The sequence below is a fragment of the Nicotiana attenuata genome, chromosome 7 (assembly GCF_001879085.1).
Source record: "Nicotiana attenuata strain UT chromosome 7, NIATTr2, whole genome shotgun sequence".
NCBI lineage: Eukaryota > Viridiplantae > Streptophyta > Magnoliopsida > Solanales > Solanaceae > Nicotiana > Nicotiana attenuata.
The window spans coordinates 16,714,344-16,730,675 of record NC_031995.1 but is presented as its reverse complement, the minus strand read 5'-3'; the positions used below and the strand labels follow the sequence as shown (position 1 = coordinate 16,730,675).

The following is a 16,332-nucleotide window of genomic DNA, read 5'->3' as shown; positions in this document are numbered from 1 at the left end:
AAATTAAGATGCATCTTTTTTAGATTAAAATGAAAATTCTTCACATCTTCTGAATTACTTTGTCGTCCACTGAAATGGATATACTACAGCAGCTTTGTGGCAGTTGCCATAAGCTGGTATATGCAGCCCTTATTTGACACTTTCTCTCCACCCCTCCCTCCTTTATATTTTTTAGGTAAATTCTCCTTGTGAGTTATTACCTTTGAGATGTTTAATCCTAAAAGTCCTAGGATACAAAAATCAGATGAAGAATCAAACTGGCAATTATCCGTACCACATATGTCCATGATCCACAAATGAAGAAACTTGAGGAGAAATGTTACAAGGACGTGGACAGTTCGAATTGCATGGCTGGCACAATATGAATACTATAAAGTAGTTAGCGAAGCTTAGCTATCAACTTTAAGTCTGTAAATAGGTAATGTTGGACCATCCAATCATCTAATCAATCATTACAACTATCAATCCAATCATTTCCATTTCTTATATATGCCGTATTACTTTTATATATTCCAAGCTTTCTTAGATCTTTTCTTACCATAAATCTAGACTAATGTTAGTTACTGTTAAGTCAAATTCTGTCACTAATTTTTAACTTGTCACTTTCGCTACTGGGAGTTCATAGTTGAGAAGTAGAATCTCCTTTACGTTAGTTTCTAATAACAATTGAAAGTCGTTAAATGATATTTCGAGTTACCATTCGATCTGATTCATTACCATTTTGACCATCAACAGTCCTTTAAAAATAAATATCACTACCCACCAGAACTGTGGCAAATTCAAAGGGAAATATTACATATGTGTCCAAATCTTCAATTGATACACGAACCATCAGCATATTTTCCCACTGGTACTTCTATACAGAGCTGTTCAGAGAAAAGCTCTAAAGCAACACAAAATAAAACCACATACACATCCTATCTCTTTCATTTTTTTTCTTGCTCTTTTTTTTTTCTTCGTTTTCCAATTTCTTCTTTTGTCTTTGTGAAAGAATTGTATGTTCCTAGAATTTACTAATAAAAATAACCTTCTGACCAACCATTTTAGATGAATGCAATTTTGGTGATGCATTCCCTATCAGCCAAACTGTAGCAGCATGTTTGACTTTCCACAAGCATGTCCAGTTCTAGCAAAAGTTATAATTTACACCCTGAAATTGAAATGTTTCCAGAACATTGATCAGAAATCTGTGTACGATTGAACTGCACATGATAGATATATTTTTATGTTGCAAGCATCAATTCTCAACAGAAACACATGTTGATTTTAATTAGAATTAAGATGCATGATAAAAACATAAAATGATTTGATTATTATATTATTGTTGTTCATGTTGTTGTTACTATGGATTTTATCATTATCATCGTTTTTGTTGGTATATGAACAAAAGTTATAATACTGATTTGTTCATACAGCTACCAATAAATACATGTATACTCAGAAACAGAAATACTCACTTGGGCTCCTGCAAGGAGATGACAGTTTCAAAGGCACCAGCCAGTGCTCTCACTCTGTTCTTCCTTTGCTCTCGAAGCTTACTTGCAGTCTCTTCTATCACATCATTGGAGACCACAGATTCCTTCTTCCCTTGCACCACTTGACGTTGAGGTTTTGATGATGCCACAGTAGTACTAGCCTCCTGCACTGCTTCACCTTCCTCTGCCATATCAGCTTCCTTTACTTGGTTTCTTCCTTTATCCTCTTCTTTCTCTTGTTGGTTCTCATCCACTGCTTTTACGGTGTTCTCTTCAAGATGAAGTTCATTGGTAATATCTTCTGGTTCTTTAGGGTTGTTGGTGTTGGTTTCTTCAACAAGTTGTGCATCTTCTGGTTCTTCCATCTGACTGATTTCTTGGTTTTCCACAACTATTTCAGCGTTGTTTACATTTCCATTATGCTCTTCTTGAGCTTCAATGGCTGAATTGTTTTCTCCTGCATCAGTAGCTGCAGTTTCACTGTTGTCAATTATCACGTCACTTTCAGTATCAGTGACTGGCAATTCTTGATCATCTTCTTGCTCTGATAGTTCAGCTTGAGGAATAACATCCTCAGTTGCATGTGGAGAATCAGTAATTTTTGATTCTTTAGGTGTTGATTCATTATGATCATCCTGATCATTTCTCGATTTAGACGTGTCATCTTTCCCAGTTTCAGCCTGAGGAATAACATCCTCAGCTGCATGTGAAGAATTAGTTAACGGCGCTTTTGGTGTTGAACCATTCTGATCATTTCTTGATTTGTGCGTGTCATTATGACTAGCACTGCTGGGCTCCTGTTTCTTGGAGATGGTGCCGGTGGCTGTAGTCTTCTTTATGGTCCCTGGTCTAGCATACATGCTGGTGCCACGTTGTTTACCAGTGGCTTCCTTAGTCATATGAGATGCTCTAGATAATTTATCCGAAAGGGGTTTTTGGGAAGTTGAACTAGTCTTGCCTGAGAACGATGAGGATGACCGAAGAATTCTCTCTTTAGCAGTTTTTTGCAAAGCAGCAACAGGAGGCTTGTCAAACGATCTTATTCGAGTTAGAGTAGGCTTATTGTGAATGTTGGTGTCATTCGATGAAGACATTGTAGGCTTGAGATAGTTGGGAACATTCTTGTTTGAGGTGGTTGAATCTGCTCGTTTCCGCACCGGAGAGTTTGTATTTGATGAATTGGGACTTCTCAGATGATGAGCAATTGGATGTAAAGGAGATGTTCCTCTCTTCTCCTTTCCTGGTGGAGCAGTGTCCTTTACCCGAGTTGCCATTATATTATTTGGCTTAACAAGATTTTGAACCTGTATTTTTCTGCAAAAGAGTAGTACTTAATAGGTTAGAGTCATACAAAAATCATCAAATGGACTCTTCGACACAGTCTCCTCATGCATTACTTTTTTCTTTGTTATGGTAATGCTATTGTTCACTCTACTGTGTAAGTTTATTCATATTACATATTGTTGGTCCCAAGTACGAATAAAGGAGGGTTGCGGTAAGTTGACAATCAGTTGGCATAAAACTTGTCAGTTTATAATGAGTTCTCACAATGCTCTACTAGCTTGGATTGATGTTCTATTGTTGTATGTCAATGTTATTAGGTGTACTTCTGCATGCTCTTAAGCTTTTTTGCTGCTTAGAAATCCTAAGACTGGACATTGAAATATACTGATTGCCACCTTTATAACATTTGCTTAAATTTGATATTTTACCTCTTCCTCACTAAGTTCTAATCACCACTAACCTCGTAGCCCTTCTAAGCCTGGTATACATCGTCAACAACGTCACAGAGAATGAGAATTTCTCCAATTTAATGCAGAAAGATTAGATTGTTTCCTTATAATTATTCTGACCTTTATGTCTAGAGAATACAAAAGGAAAAAAAAAGACAAACCTCTTCATAGTGCACAGATTAGAAATGTATATGGTTCTATAATTTCCATCTTTCTCTTTCCAGCAAAATTAATATGTAGCTTGGACACACAGAAAATGCAAATAAATCAAACACAGAAAGGAGAGATATATATTGAAGAAAACTGAAAAAAGAATAACGACAATGGACTACTCAAAATCTTACCCAAATTTCTACAATAATAATTGGAACTATTGATCAACTTCCATGAACTTACATCCCAAAAACAATCTTGTTCTCCTCAATTTTCACCCTTTTATTTTATTACTATTGCCCATTATTTCTCATCCTAAACCATATAATTCCCATCCCCTCTACCTAACCCCCCCCCCCCCCCCCTAAAAAAAAAAGAAAAAAAAGAAAAAGAAATTTATATGCCAACCAAAAACTTTTTTGTAGAAATCTGTTGCTCATAATATACTGAGAAACAACTACCAACCGGATAAGAACAATCTTTAAGGAATACTTAAAGAGAAATTATACAAAATAAAAAAATTAATAAAAGGTTCATCTAATACAATATCTTACATTCTTGAGATCATACTATTATGGAAACAGCAAAAATTCAACAAAAGAAAACTGTACAAGGGAGGGAACAGAAAGACAAGGAGAAAGGAAATGGCACCTTTTATCAAAGATTATGATCCATAACCTGCAGAACTATAGATAGCTGATTGTTAGGGAAATAGAAACTAATGGATTTTTGTGAAGACAAGAGTTTATAAGTAGGAAGGTACAGAAAGAAAGTGAAGAACAGAGAGGCGGTTGAATGAATTTGGAAAGAGTTATTTTTGGCAGTTTGGTTGTTATATTGTGTAACGAAAATTATGGACAACCCAAGGTTGTGGAAGCACATAAACACAAAGATGTAATTATCATTACAGCTCAGGAGAATATTAAATATTAGTACTAATTTGGCAATTTCAGGAAGGAATATCTCTTTCATTTATATTTATTGAACTATATAAAAAAAATTAGTTAGTTGGTATAGCTTCTTAATTGGTAATGGGAAGCACAACAAGGCATAGTGCTGTGCCTGCATTAGTTTGTCAACGACGATTGAGCTGATTGGCATTATATATCTTGGACTTCTTCTCCTTACACTTTCGACTTTATAAAAAACTGTATTATCTACTAATTAAGAAAGTGATATGGAACATAAAAAGTTTAGAGTCAAATCCGCTTTTATCCTCTTAACCTTTAAGGGTTGAGAAACAATACCCCCTCACATTTTGAATGAGAAAGGGAACCCTCTTGTGCAATTGCTTTCCGGTGAAACATTTTTTTTTTAATAAAAATCTTTTTTTTTTCAATAGATAATTTTTAGAATAACCAAGTTCTTTCGCTAATATAGCCAAAAACTCAAGATATGACAAACAATTAGGATCTATACAATTTATGGAGTTTCCTTTTAGCCTTCTTCCCGCATAGTTTAAGATATGATGTAATGCAAAAACACCTCCATAATAAATTTTCAAATGTGACATTATCAACTATAATTTCTGTTCAATAAAAATATTTTCAAAACGAGTAAAGTTTAGTAATGACTTTAGTATAATAATTTTAATATACAAAAAAATTACATAAATAGATTAATACTCATAGCATCAATTCTTTCTTCTAATATATATAACGGAGAATTGACTATTTCAATGTATCTTTTTCCCTTCAAATTGAAATGCTAAAGCAACCATGGTGATGTGCGTTTAGCATATTTCTTAAATATTATATCCAAGATTTTTTTGTTTATTGCAAAAATTTAATAATGGCCTCAATATAATAGAAAAATATCTTAAATTTCACAAGCAAGAAAGACGAAATTCAAGTATTGGTTTGGATGAAAAATATTATACTTCACCTTTAAAAGGATAGCGAGAGATAAAAAGTTTAAAAAAGAAACTCTCACCAAAAAAATATTGCATAAGGGGGTTCCCTTTCCCATTTAAAATATGAGGGGATTGTTTCCCAACCCTTAAAGGTTAAGGGGGTAACGTGGATTTTGTTAGGACCGAAAAAGTCAAGTGTCATGCAAAAGCTAGTAAACGCAAACTTTGAACAAAGATAAATTAGATAATAGAAGAGAAATCTACCAAAAGAGACACAAACATTTAATGTGGTTCGGTCAATTGACCTACGTCCACGGCGGAGACGAGCAATCCACTATATAAAAAGAGAGTACAAAATATCGAGAGAACAACCTCACGAAGAGGCAAACACAAGTGACACAGTAACACTTGTCCCATAAAGTTCTCCCCCTAAACAAGACTCTCAAGCCCCCTATGGCTACATTATGGATGCTAATGAATGAGAAGAAAGGATCCTCAATTTATAGAAGTCCAAACATTTTCCTACAAGAAAAAGGACCAGCCAAATATAGGAGATCTGCAATTTCCTTCTACAAGAAGGAAAACCCAATTAAGGTAAACATGTTGCCCTTTCCTTCAACAAATAGGAAAATCAAATATGGTAAAAAAATTATGGCAAACACCTAATTCTCCCCCTTGGCCTGGATTTTCTGACAAAATAAACTTGATCCACCTTCTTCACATAGCTTTCAATAGGTCGCATCTCCAAATCTCCACCACAAAGTTTGTCTCAACGTGCGTAGCACTCCGGCCAAATTTCTCAGACAAAAATCATGATTACCGTCAAATAGGTTGCAACTAGAACTGAACCCGCCAAGATGAACCTGTCTTGAACCTCTCTCTAATACCACTTGTTTGGAACGAAAAAAGTTAGATGTCGTGCGGAAGCTAGTAAAGCAAACCTTCAACAACGATAAATCGGACAACAAAAGAGAAATCTACCAAAAGAGACACAAATATTTAACGTGGTTCGGTTAACTGACCTACGTCCACGGCGGAGATGAGCAATCCACTATAATAAAAAAAAAAGAGTACAAAAAATCGAGAAAACAACCTCACGAAGAGGAAAACACAAGTGACACAGTAACACTTGTCCCGTAAAGTTCTCCCCCTAAACAAGACTCTCAAGCCCCCTATGGCTACATTGTGGATGCTACTGAATAAGAAGGATGGATCTTCAATTTATCACCAGCATATCAATCCTACCTAGGAGTGTTCTCAGCTCATACTGAGCCAAAATCCTTCAAGGATGCTGTTAAAGATCAGAATTGGGTCAATGCAATGGAACAAGAGATTCAAGCTCTTGAAGAAAACAATACACGGGAGATAGTAGACCTTCCTGCTGGGAAACATCCCATTGGTTTAAAATGGGTCTACAAAATTAAGCACAAGGCCAATGGGGAAATAGATAAGTTCAAGGCAAGATTGGTTGTCAAGGGCTATACACAACAAGAAGGACTAGATTATCATGAAACTTTCTCTCCAGTGGCCAAAATGGTCACTATGAGAACTGTGATAAGTGTTGTTGCTTCCAAGAATTGGCCCTTGTTTCAAATGGATGTCACAATGCCTTCCTATAAGGAGATTTATTTGAAGAGGTTTACATGGATCTTCATTAGGGATTTCACAAACAGGGGGAGTACAAGGTATGCAGATTGTTGAAACCCCTTTATGGATTGAAACAGGCATCTAGACAATGGAATATCAAACTCACAAATGCCCTTCTACAAGCTGGGTACACTCAGAGTGCCCATGATCATTCCTTATTTACCAAGAGGCATGATGTGACGACCCGGCCAGTCGTCTCATAAGTTACCGCTCCGTTTTCCCCCCATTTCTGCTTCTTTATGCTTCGTTATCCGTATTTTATGTGATCAAGTTGATTAGTTTTCGTTCGGAGTGGATTTGGTAAGAAATGAGACACTTAGTCTCTTTTAAGAAGGTTTAAGTTGGAAAGGTCAACCGGATGTTGACGTATGTGTTATTGGGCTCGGATGTGAGTTCCGATGGTTCGGTTAGCTTCGGGAGGTGATTTTTGACTTAGGAGCGTGATCGAAATTGGTTTTGGAGGTCCGGTGTAGAATTAGGCTTGAATTGGCGAAGTTAGTATTTTGGCGATTTCCGGTTGGTAGGTGAGATTTTGATCCGAGGGTCGGAATGGAATTCCAAGAGTTGCTGTAGCTTCGTTATATTATTTGGGATGTGTGTGCAAAATTTCAGTCCATTCGGACGTGGTTTGGTTGGGTTTTTGATCGAAAGCGTATTTCGGAAGTTTTTAGAAAACTTAGGCTTGAATTCGATGTGAATTGATGGATTTGGTGTTGTTTGAGGTATTTGATGATTGGAACAAGTTTGAATGAGGTTTTAGGATGTGTTGGTGCTTTTGGTTGAGGTCCCGGGTGTAAGCACGTGATTTTTGCCCTATATGAATTACTCCCATAAATTCAAAACAAAATGATTTCTTTTCATTACTTGCAATTTTGTGGATTTTCGTGGCATTTTGTGTTAATTGTTTGCATTTATCTGTGCATTTTTATTTTTGTTTAATTAATAAAAATACAAAAAATATGTGCATGTGCATTTAGGAGTTAATTTTGCATCTTAAGAATTAATTAGTAATTAAGTTGTTTTAAAAATGAAAAATCACAAAATAGTTTATGTTGCATTTTTTTTAATATTATTTAATCTTGGAGTATTGGTAGTTTTCCTTTTAATTTAGGTTTTAATTAATTGTGATAATTACTATGTAGGTTTAATTAGTTTTTTTAGGGTTAATTAGGTTTTAGGACTTAATTTGGATTTTTATTTAATTTTGAAAAAAAAAGAAAAAAAAAGAAAAAAAAGAAGAAAAAGAATTTTGAAAGAATTGATTTGAAATGGAAAAGAAATGATTGAAGAGTTCAGAGTTGGGCCTGATTTATTTCGTTCCAACAGGCCCAAACACATCCCCCCCTCTTGAACCCGCTTCCTAGACCAGCCCAAATTCACACCCCAGTACGGTCCACCTCCCCAGCCATTGAAACGACGCCGTATTGTTTAGAACAAATCCCAACCGTCGAGGTTTCTCGATCGAACNGCTAGGAAGCTAGGTTGTTTTGATATATAAGTGTCCAAACAAACACCCCTACCCCTTCCTCGTCTCCAAACCCTCACCTGTAACGCCACCGTCCGCCGCTGCCGGAAATCGCCCCACGGCGGCGGCAGGTCTCCGATGACCACCAAAATTACACCACTGGTTCGTCTCCTTCCCCTCATACCCATGCCACCACCCGCCTCCCTTGAATCCCACTTGAACCCCTCGAATCTTCAAAACTCTAGCGCCGCCACAATGTTCCCCGGTGGCGGCGCCACCACCAAACTCACCCAAATCAATACCACATAACCCCCTTGATCCTCTCTCCCTAAATTTATAACCAGCTCCCCTCGAATATGCCCAGAACTCCTCGAATATTGAATCCGAGGTTCGAGCCTTAGGAGTTCAAATTGAACCTGCGCATCCAAGGTCACTTTCCTGAATTTCCTGGCTTGTTCAAGCCTGCTTTAGCACGAAATGATGACATTCGTTTGTTCTTCACCAAGAACAAACGTTTGACATCGTTTTGGGTTGACTCAGAGTACCCGTTTCGATTCGAGCCTAGCCGGTGAGTCCCTTTCATTTTTCTTTCGGTTCATTTGTGTTTCACTTTTGTTCTTCTCCCTTCTTTGGTCAAAGGCCATCTCAATTGAGACTATGCCAAGGTCCTGAACCCAAAACCTCTTCTCTTGGTGTTTGTTTTTCCTTTAAAAGTTGTTATCTGATTTTTTTGGTTTATTTAGTTTTGTTAATGGCATGTTTAGATCTCTGATTTCACCTTTTGTTTTGGTCACTTAGTGTGATTTAATTAGGTTCATTTTAATAGTTCAATTAGTTCCCTGCCTGTTTGTGATAATTAATTAGTCAATTAGTTTAGTTTTTTTTAGTTGTCTGAAGTTATTTAAGTGTTTTCGTTCCATGCCTCGATTTGGTTTTGGGCCAGCTTTGTTACTTGGGTTTTAAGACCTCATTCTGAGAGAGTTTGGTCTGATTTGAACTTGAGCCTACGGTTATTGGATCATTGAGCCCGTCTGGATTCATAACCCATGTCTGAGTGACCCATGAGGTAGGCTAAAGTAAAAACAAGGAACTTGGGGGGTAGTTTAGGCAATAGGACATAGGAAATCTTTGCTAACTGTTTTCAGAAGCTTCTAGTAGGGGTTTCCTGTAAATTTTAGGCCTTAGCTTGGGTATCAAGTCAAAATTTTAGGGATTCTTAAGCAAAAAGCAGAAGTTAAAAAGGACTTAAGGGGTAAAATTAAAATCTGCAGGGGCTGCCCTAATTGCTGGCCTATAAAGGCATTTCATTCTTGCCTTGCAAGTCAGATTTTGGAGACCCCAAAGACCTTAAGAGCTAAGAGATCAAATTCTGAAAAATAGAGAATAGGCTAAATTTCAGTAAAAATACTGTTCCATTGAACTTTGATTGTGATTGCTGGAGCTTCCCTTTTCTGAAACGATTCCTGGCTTTTCCTGGGGTAAAAAATGGATTAAATTCGAATCATTAAGGTCTGGTTTGAAGTTGGTTGGGTCAAGGTCCATTTGAAACTGGTTTATTTTTGGGTTTCAAGTCTGTTTTGATTGTTGTTCTGCTGGTTCGAGTTTGCTGCTGCTGTTTCTCCTTGAATTCCAACTCATTTTTCGTTGTGTATTTGCTGTAATCAGGTACCTGCTCCTGAACCCTTATCATGATGTTTGGCTTGAAGTTGAAATGAAATCTGGAGTTTAATAGCTTCAACATGCTTGGATTGGTTTAGTTGAGTTTCATTCTGTGTAAACAACATGGTTTTGACATTATTGATGTACTGCAGGCTCATTACAAAGAGTTGTCATTAGCTTGTATTAAGCATAAAGTTAGTTCTTAGTTCTTGTTGTTATAGCTACTTTTGGACTGTTAGAGTCATGAGATGTTTGGACTTTGTTTTGTTATTCCAGCTCTACGGTGGGTTAAGTTTTCTTGCAATTGATGGGTCAAAAGAGGGTTCAACGTTCTGAGTTCATGTTTACTTGATTCACCCATCCCTATATCCCAAATCAGATTATCTACGAGATATGTGTGTCATTGAAGAACTGTGATTCAAGTAATGAATTTATGGTTCAACAAACCTCCAAGTTGCGAGTTATGTGTGTTTTATTGTCATTGGTAAAGTTACTATTAGGATTCAAATGTTGTATAAGGTGTTAGTGATTTAGGTCGTTCGAAACTGATGAGTAATTTGCTATTATTATGCAGGTTCAAATGTTTTTTTTTAGTCGTGCTGTGCAGCTCTTTATCAAATAACTAGTACACTGTGAGTGTTGCTTAGTCATAACAGACTTGGGTCAAAAATGAATGCTAAAAATGAATTTGTTTCTGGTTTAGTTAACTTATGTCAAAGGATTTAAATCATAACTCAAATCTATTAATTAGACCTCATGTTTATGTGATTAATGTCAACTATGCCTATATTATTGTGTCTTGGGTATGTGCCAGTCGGATCACAAGAACCAGGCTTAACGAGGGCCCAGTTCTAATCATTGCCCTTTTGTGAACACACCATTGGGCCTGGCTTCATTTGGAGCCCAATTTTTCATACATTAGTTCTGCAGCCATGTTTGATCACATTTGTTATTAGTTGGGCCCTTGGTCCATTTATGCTGAGCCGATCCTTCGTTCGAAAAGAGTAGTTCTCCTCATGTGAATCATTAGTTAATTGGATGGAAACCTTCAATCACATTTAGTTCTAACTGATCAAGCCCATTAATTAGGTTGAGGAAGGCCATATTAGATAACACAATAGTCATGGCCCACCGAAATTTAGTTAAGACATCCTTTAAAAAATGAAATCGGGGTGCGCCGCGCCGAATAAAATCACAAATGCGTGGCCCTCTTTAATTATTTCTTTTAAAATACTTAGAACTCAGGGCGTGCCATTTAGTGAATTTTCATGGCCCCCCGCAAAGTTAACAACGCGTAGTTACTTTAGGCGCATATTTTAATAATCTACTTTCCTAAACTCCGGTGCACATTTATGTGACCCAAATCTCAATGTTAGATAAAATGTGTTATGGGCTACGGGCGCATTTATGTGACGTGACCCGAAACATATTTTAAATGGCGTTGCAATCTTTCTTAAAAAATAATTAAATAAAAGCGGCCAAGAGTTAAAATTGCACATAGGTTCAAAATGTTTTTTTTAAATCAGATAATTAAGCCGAATATGACAGTTGAGCGACCGTGCTAGAACCACGGAACTCGGGAGTGCCTAACACCTTCTCCCAGGTTAACAGAATTTCTTACCCGAATTTCTGGTTCGCGGACTGTTAAACAGAGTCATCCCTTTCCTCGATTCTGGATTTTGAACCGGTGACTTGGGACACCATAAATCTCTCAAGTGGCGACTCTGAATCTTAATAAATGAATCCCGTTTCGATTGTCCTTTAATTGGAAAAACTCCCTTTATTATACTCCTTTCCGGGGGTGGTAAAAAGGAGGTGTGACAGCTCTGGCGACTCTGCTGGGGACAAGAACCCAGATTTCGGTTCAGGGTTCGAGAATTCGAGCTTGGAATAATTGTTGTATTTGGCTTTATTTATTATCTGATTTTTATTACATGTTTGGGCTTAAATGTGCTAAATGTTGCTTTTTACCGCTTTGATATTATCTGAACAATATATATAAACTGCTACGAAACCCTTCTCTTCTCCCTCCCGAGGAGTGCACGCTGGTCGTGACTTCTTTCTGTTAGTGTCATACTCCAAATAGGACGAGGCTCAGACAAGTTGCAAAGCCGGAGGATCTTTTGGTTACCGGTACGAAGCCCCCCCTCGGCTCGAGTTGTCCGCTCGAGTAGACCAAGTCTAGAACAAATAAACCCAGGTTTTAAACCTAGAATAACTCAGCCTCATGCCGGATCCCTAGTAGGAATGCTTATCTGCATCATGTGCATTTTGACTTAGGGGACTCAACACAGGGGTTGGGTCCATCTAGGACAGGTGTACCCAAAATAACAGACCATCCCGATGCATCCTACTTGTGCATTTATCTGCTTTGGATTTGCATGCTGACCGGCTTTTAAATAAAAGGGGAGAGTTTGGGAAAGAAAATAGCAGTGTGAGGGTTGAGAGAGGTAATCACCTATTTTGAAGGAAAACCCAATGTCCAAAATGGAACTGAAACTCTGCTGGATTTTTGAGAAAGAATAAAAAAGAAGAAGAAAGAAAGGTTTTGTTTTCAAAATAATTGGTTTTGTTTTATTTGCCCGAACTACGCCAGTTTGATTCCCATAGGGCGTGGGATACGTAGGCAACCCCCATCGGGTCCAACTTCTATTTTTGCAAAAGTAGCCCAAAACAAAACAAAATTTTATTTTTTTAGGTGATGCCATTCTTGTCGTAAATAGCCGAATGTCCCTAAAAGGGCGCCGGAAGGCTGTTTTTGCAAGAACAGCTACCTTTGGTCATTTTTTTAAGAGTTTGGCCAGTTAGCAGGCACAGCCTTAAAATCTTCCTCCCCGAAGTGCTGAAAGGCCGTATTTGCAAAAACAGGGTTTTAGTTTGAAATGAACTTTTGAAAATTGGCGTTGTTTTTCTTGAGTCAAAATGAGTCATAGTTTTTTGTTTAATTAAAATCATTTGAATAAATTATGCAGAATGAGCACGGGTCAAGGTTTATCAGTAACAATCATGAACAAGATCCCTTTGGAGTTGCATATGTGGTGGGAGGATTTAGGTAAATCAGAGCAGGATAAGGTCAAGCTACATTTGGGAGGTCTCATCGGTTTGCTGAAGATAAGGCCTAGGGCAGACATCATCAAGGCATTGGTTACGTTTTGGGACCCAGCTCACAACGTCTTGCATTTCTCGGATTTTGAACTCACACCCACCTTGGAGGAGATAGCAGGCTATATGGGAAGTACTAAAGGTCTAAGGCATAAGTATTTGATCGCTCCAAGGACTGTTAACTCTCACAAATTCATGGATTTGCTAAAAATAAGCAAGGGAGTCCCATATACCGAGTTGGAGGATGGTTTTTCCACTCTACGTTTTATATACCAAAGGTACGGGCATGTAGGAGGATTCAACAATCCGGAAAGCGGGGTTTGTAGCAAAGGGAACCGAGCAAAATGGGATGAGCATAGGCGTTTCGCTTTCATGGTAGCTTTCTTAGGCCTTGTGGTATTTCCCCGGAAAGACGAAAATATTGACTTGCGGGTGGCTGGAGTCGTTAAAGTTTTGATTACCAATGCCAAAAGCACCCTTTCCCCTATGATAATCTTATCTGAGATATACCGAGCTCTCACAGCTTGTAGAGCTGGGGCAGATTTCTTCGAGGGATGCAATTTGCTATTACAGATGTGGATGATCGAGCACCTGTGTCACCGCCCTCAGTATGTGAGTTATGGGTCCGCTGAGAAAAGTTGCATTGAAGAGTTTGACACAAGGGTTTCAGGGTTCAAGTTGCCAGAAGGTTTTGGAGATTGGGTATCCCGCCTTCGCTCCATCACTGCAGGGCAGATAGAGTGGACATTAAGTTGGCTTCCTGTTGAAGAAATTGTGTATATGCCCGCTACTGGTCCTTACTTCCTCTTAATGGGTCTTCGAGGCATCCAGCCGTACGCTCCATACCGTGTGATGAGACAATCGGGAAGGTGTCAAGTAGTGCATCCAGATGAAGATCTTAGTGTTCATGTAGTCGAGGTTAGCTCCAACGGCCAATTTCATGAGGAAACAGTTCGTTCTATTTAGAACGAGTGCCAGTATTTGATAGCGAACACTCGGGTACGTGACCTATCTATAGGCGAGGTCTCACCCGCCTATCTTGCCTGGTATAGAAAGAAGAACACTGCAAGAGCTGAACCAGAAAGACCAACCAAAAAGCCTCACATCCAAGAATTCGTTGGGGCGTCGCAAGAACAGTGGGCTTGGTTGACCAAGGAGAAAGAATACAGGGCCAAAATAGGGGAGTTGGAAAAGCAGGTCCGGGATCTTCAGTTTTAAAATAGTTTGCAAGCCGCGACCGATGAAGGAGAAAAGAGGAAACTAGCCAAAGAAAATGAAGCCTTACGAGCCCAAATTCGAGAAATGAAGATAGCAGCCGAGAATCCCGCTAGGAGTGTAAAGGATGAAAAGCTCATAAAGAACCTTAGGCAGAAAGTGGATGATTATGGTTTTGATTTGAACAAAGCGGAGAATGAGTTGGCAAGGTCTCGAAAACAACTGGCCAAGAATGCAGAAGAAAGAGCAAACCTGGTGAGGCAGTTGAAAGAGCAATACGACAATGAGGTTGCGGGGTTAAAGAAAAGGGTCATCACTGTCAAGGACAAAATGATCAAACAAGCCAAGGATTTTAAAGCTGAAAGGGAACAATGTTATGATCTTATGGCTCAGATGGAGGAAGAAGTGCAACAACTGCAAAATCAACATCTCCACGCCACTCAGGTATTAGAAGCCCGTAATCAGCAAGTCGGGCGTCTACTTCAGGAAAAGGGTAGGATCAGAGAGAGGATCAGGTCCATTGCCGATTATATTGTTGTGAAGTGCCAGGCATGTGAGGATATGACCCGTACCACTTTCTTTGTGGCGGTGATGACATTTGTCCGGCAAATCATAAGCGATTTAGAGAGGCTCCAAGGGGATCTTGCATATAGGCCCGCAGCGAGGCCGAATGATGCCCCGCGGGCACCAGGAGTTTTGGAGGCATTAATTTATTCGTAATTGTTGAGTCTGCACTTTTCTGCTTTTGAAGTCTGTCAGTTAAATTCGAGTCTGTTAGTTCTTTGAGTCAGTATTTTCATCTTTTCAGAATCTGTTGCTTGGAGTCTAGAGTTTTTCGAGTCATTGTAATCAAAGTATTTGCTTTTTATGAATAATTGAAAAATCCCAAAATATTTTTGTTATTTATTTTTCGTTTATATTTTCAAGAACTACGCTTGGTCTGATTCATGCAAGGTCATAATACGTAGGCAATCTCCATAAGATTCGACCGTAACCAAATAAGAAAAAGAAAAAAAGAGAGGAAAAACAAGAGAGGAAAGGAAAAGAAAAAGAGAGAAAATGAGAAACCGAGAGAAGGAAACAATGGCAAAATAAGAGGGAGAAATGAGAGAATAAGAACAGGAGAAAGAAAGGCAGGGATGAGAAAAGAAAAGAAGGAAAAGAAAAGGAACAAAACACAAGGTGCAAATGGAAATAAGGAAAGCCGGGATGACGCATGCAACCAATCAAATGCATAATAGAAACGGTTAACTGCTTAGGTGCATTCATACCCCAAAATGTGCGGTTACCAATCTGTTAAATCCCTAACCGCTAACAAAGTTGTTGTTGATGTATTGAGTTCCGGCAGGTGGTTAGTTGATTGGCATTCTGGCACCTCACTCCTACAACACCCGGTCAAAAGACAAGCTGAACATGGCCAACCAAGAACTAGAGGCGAGTATTGTCGACCCGTCAAAAGAGGTGGAAGAACTGGATGTTAATGCGATGAAAGAAGAGATGTATAAGATGAAGCAGCAAATGGCTGAAATGTACCAGGCCTGGGCAAAAGGGCATCCACCGCCGGCTTATCCTGCCAACCCTGCTTATATCCCACCATTGGCTCAACCTCAGGACCCTCCTACTGTGAATTCATCCCCAGCCTTTCCCACCTACCAACAATGCTATGGCACTACCTCCCAAACACCACCAGCTCCACCACCCAAACAAGTCCCATACCCTCCTCCACCAATCACTCCTGTTTTTGTGGCACCCCCACCCGCTGCATTACATAGATCTTCCAGTGAGCCTCTGTTCCAGACTCACGACAACCACTATTATCCCCCCAGAACCTACCTTTAAAGCGCCAGAACCATGTTCTTACACTCCTCATTTTGATCTCTCGGCAGAAACTGAGAAGCCTCCTAAGAATCCCGAGCAGGAGGAGATGATTAGGAAAGTCAAGAGCTTAGAGCAATCCTTCAGGAATATGCAGGGGCTCGGTGGACAAGTAGCGTGGCATATAAGGACCTATGTCTGTTCCCAGATGTCCAA

General features: G+C 38.8%; 1 protein-coding gene across 2 annotated transcripts; it reads right to left on the bottom strand.

The window, feature by feature from the left end:
- On the bottom strand, nt 720-4,265 carry LOC109228762 (lisH domain-containing protein C1711.05-like). 2 transcript variants are annotated; one of them, XM_019393965.1, is made up of 3 exons: nt 4,013-4,265; nt 1,458-2,789; nt 720-1,150 (listed from the first exon to the last, which is right to left on the bottom strand). In XM_019393965.1, exons 2-3 carry the CDS (start codon nt 2,747-2,749, stop codon nt 1,144-1,146), a joined length of 1,299 nt encoding a protein of 432 aa, XP_019249510.1. In that variant the 5' UTR covers nt 2,750-2,789; nt 4,013-4,265; the 3' UTR covers nt 720-1,143. The 2 variants fall into 2 exon arrangements, with proteins under 2 accessions (XP_019249510.1, XP_019249509.1); XM_019393964.1 differs by lacking the exon at nt 4,013-4,265 and adding an exon at nt 3,370-3,650.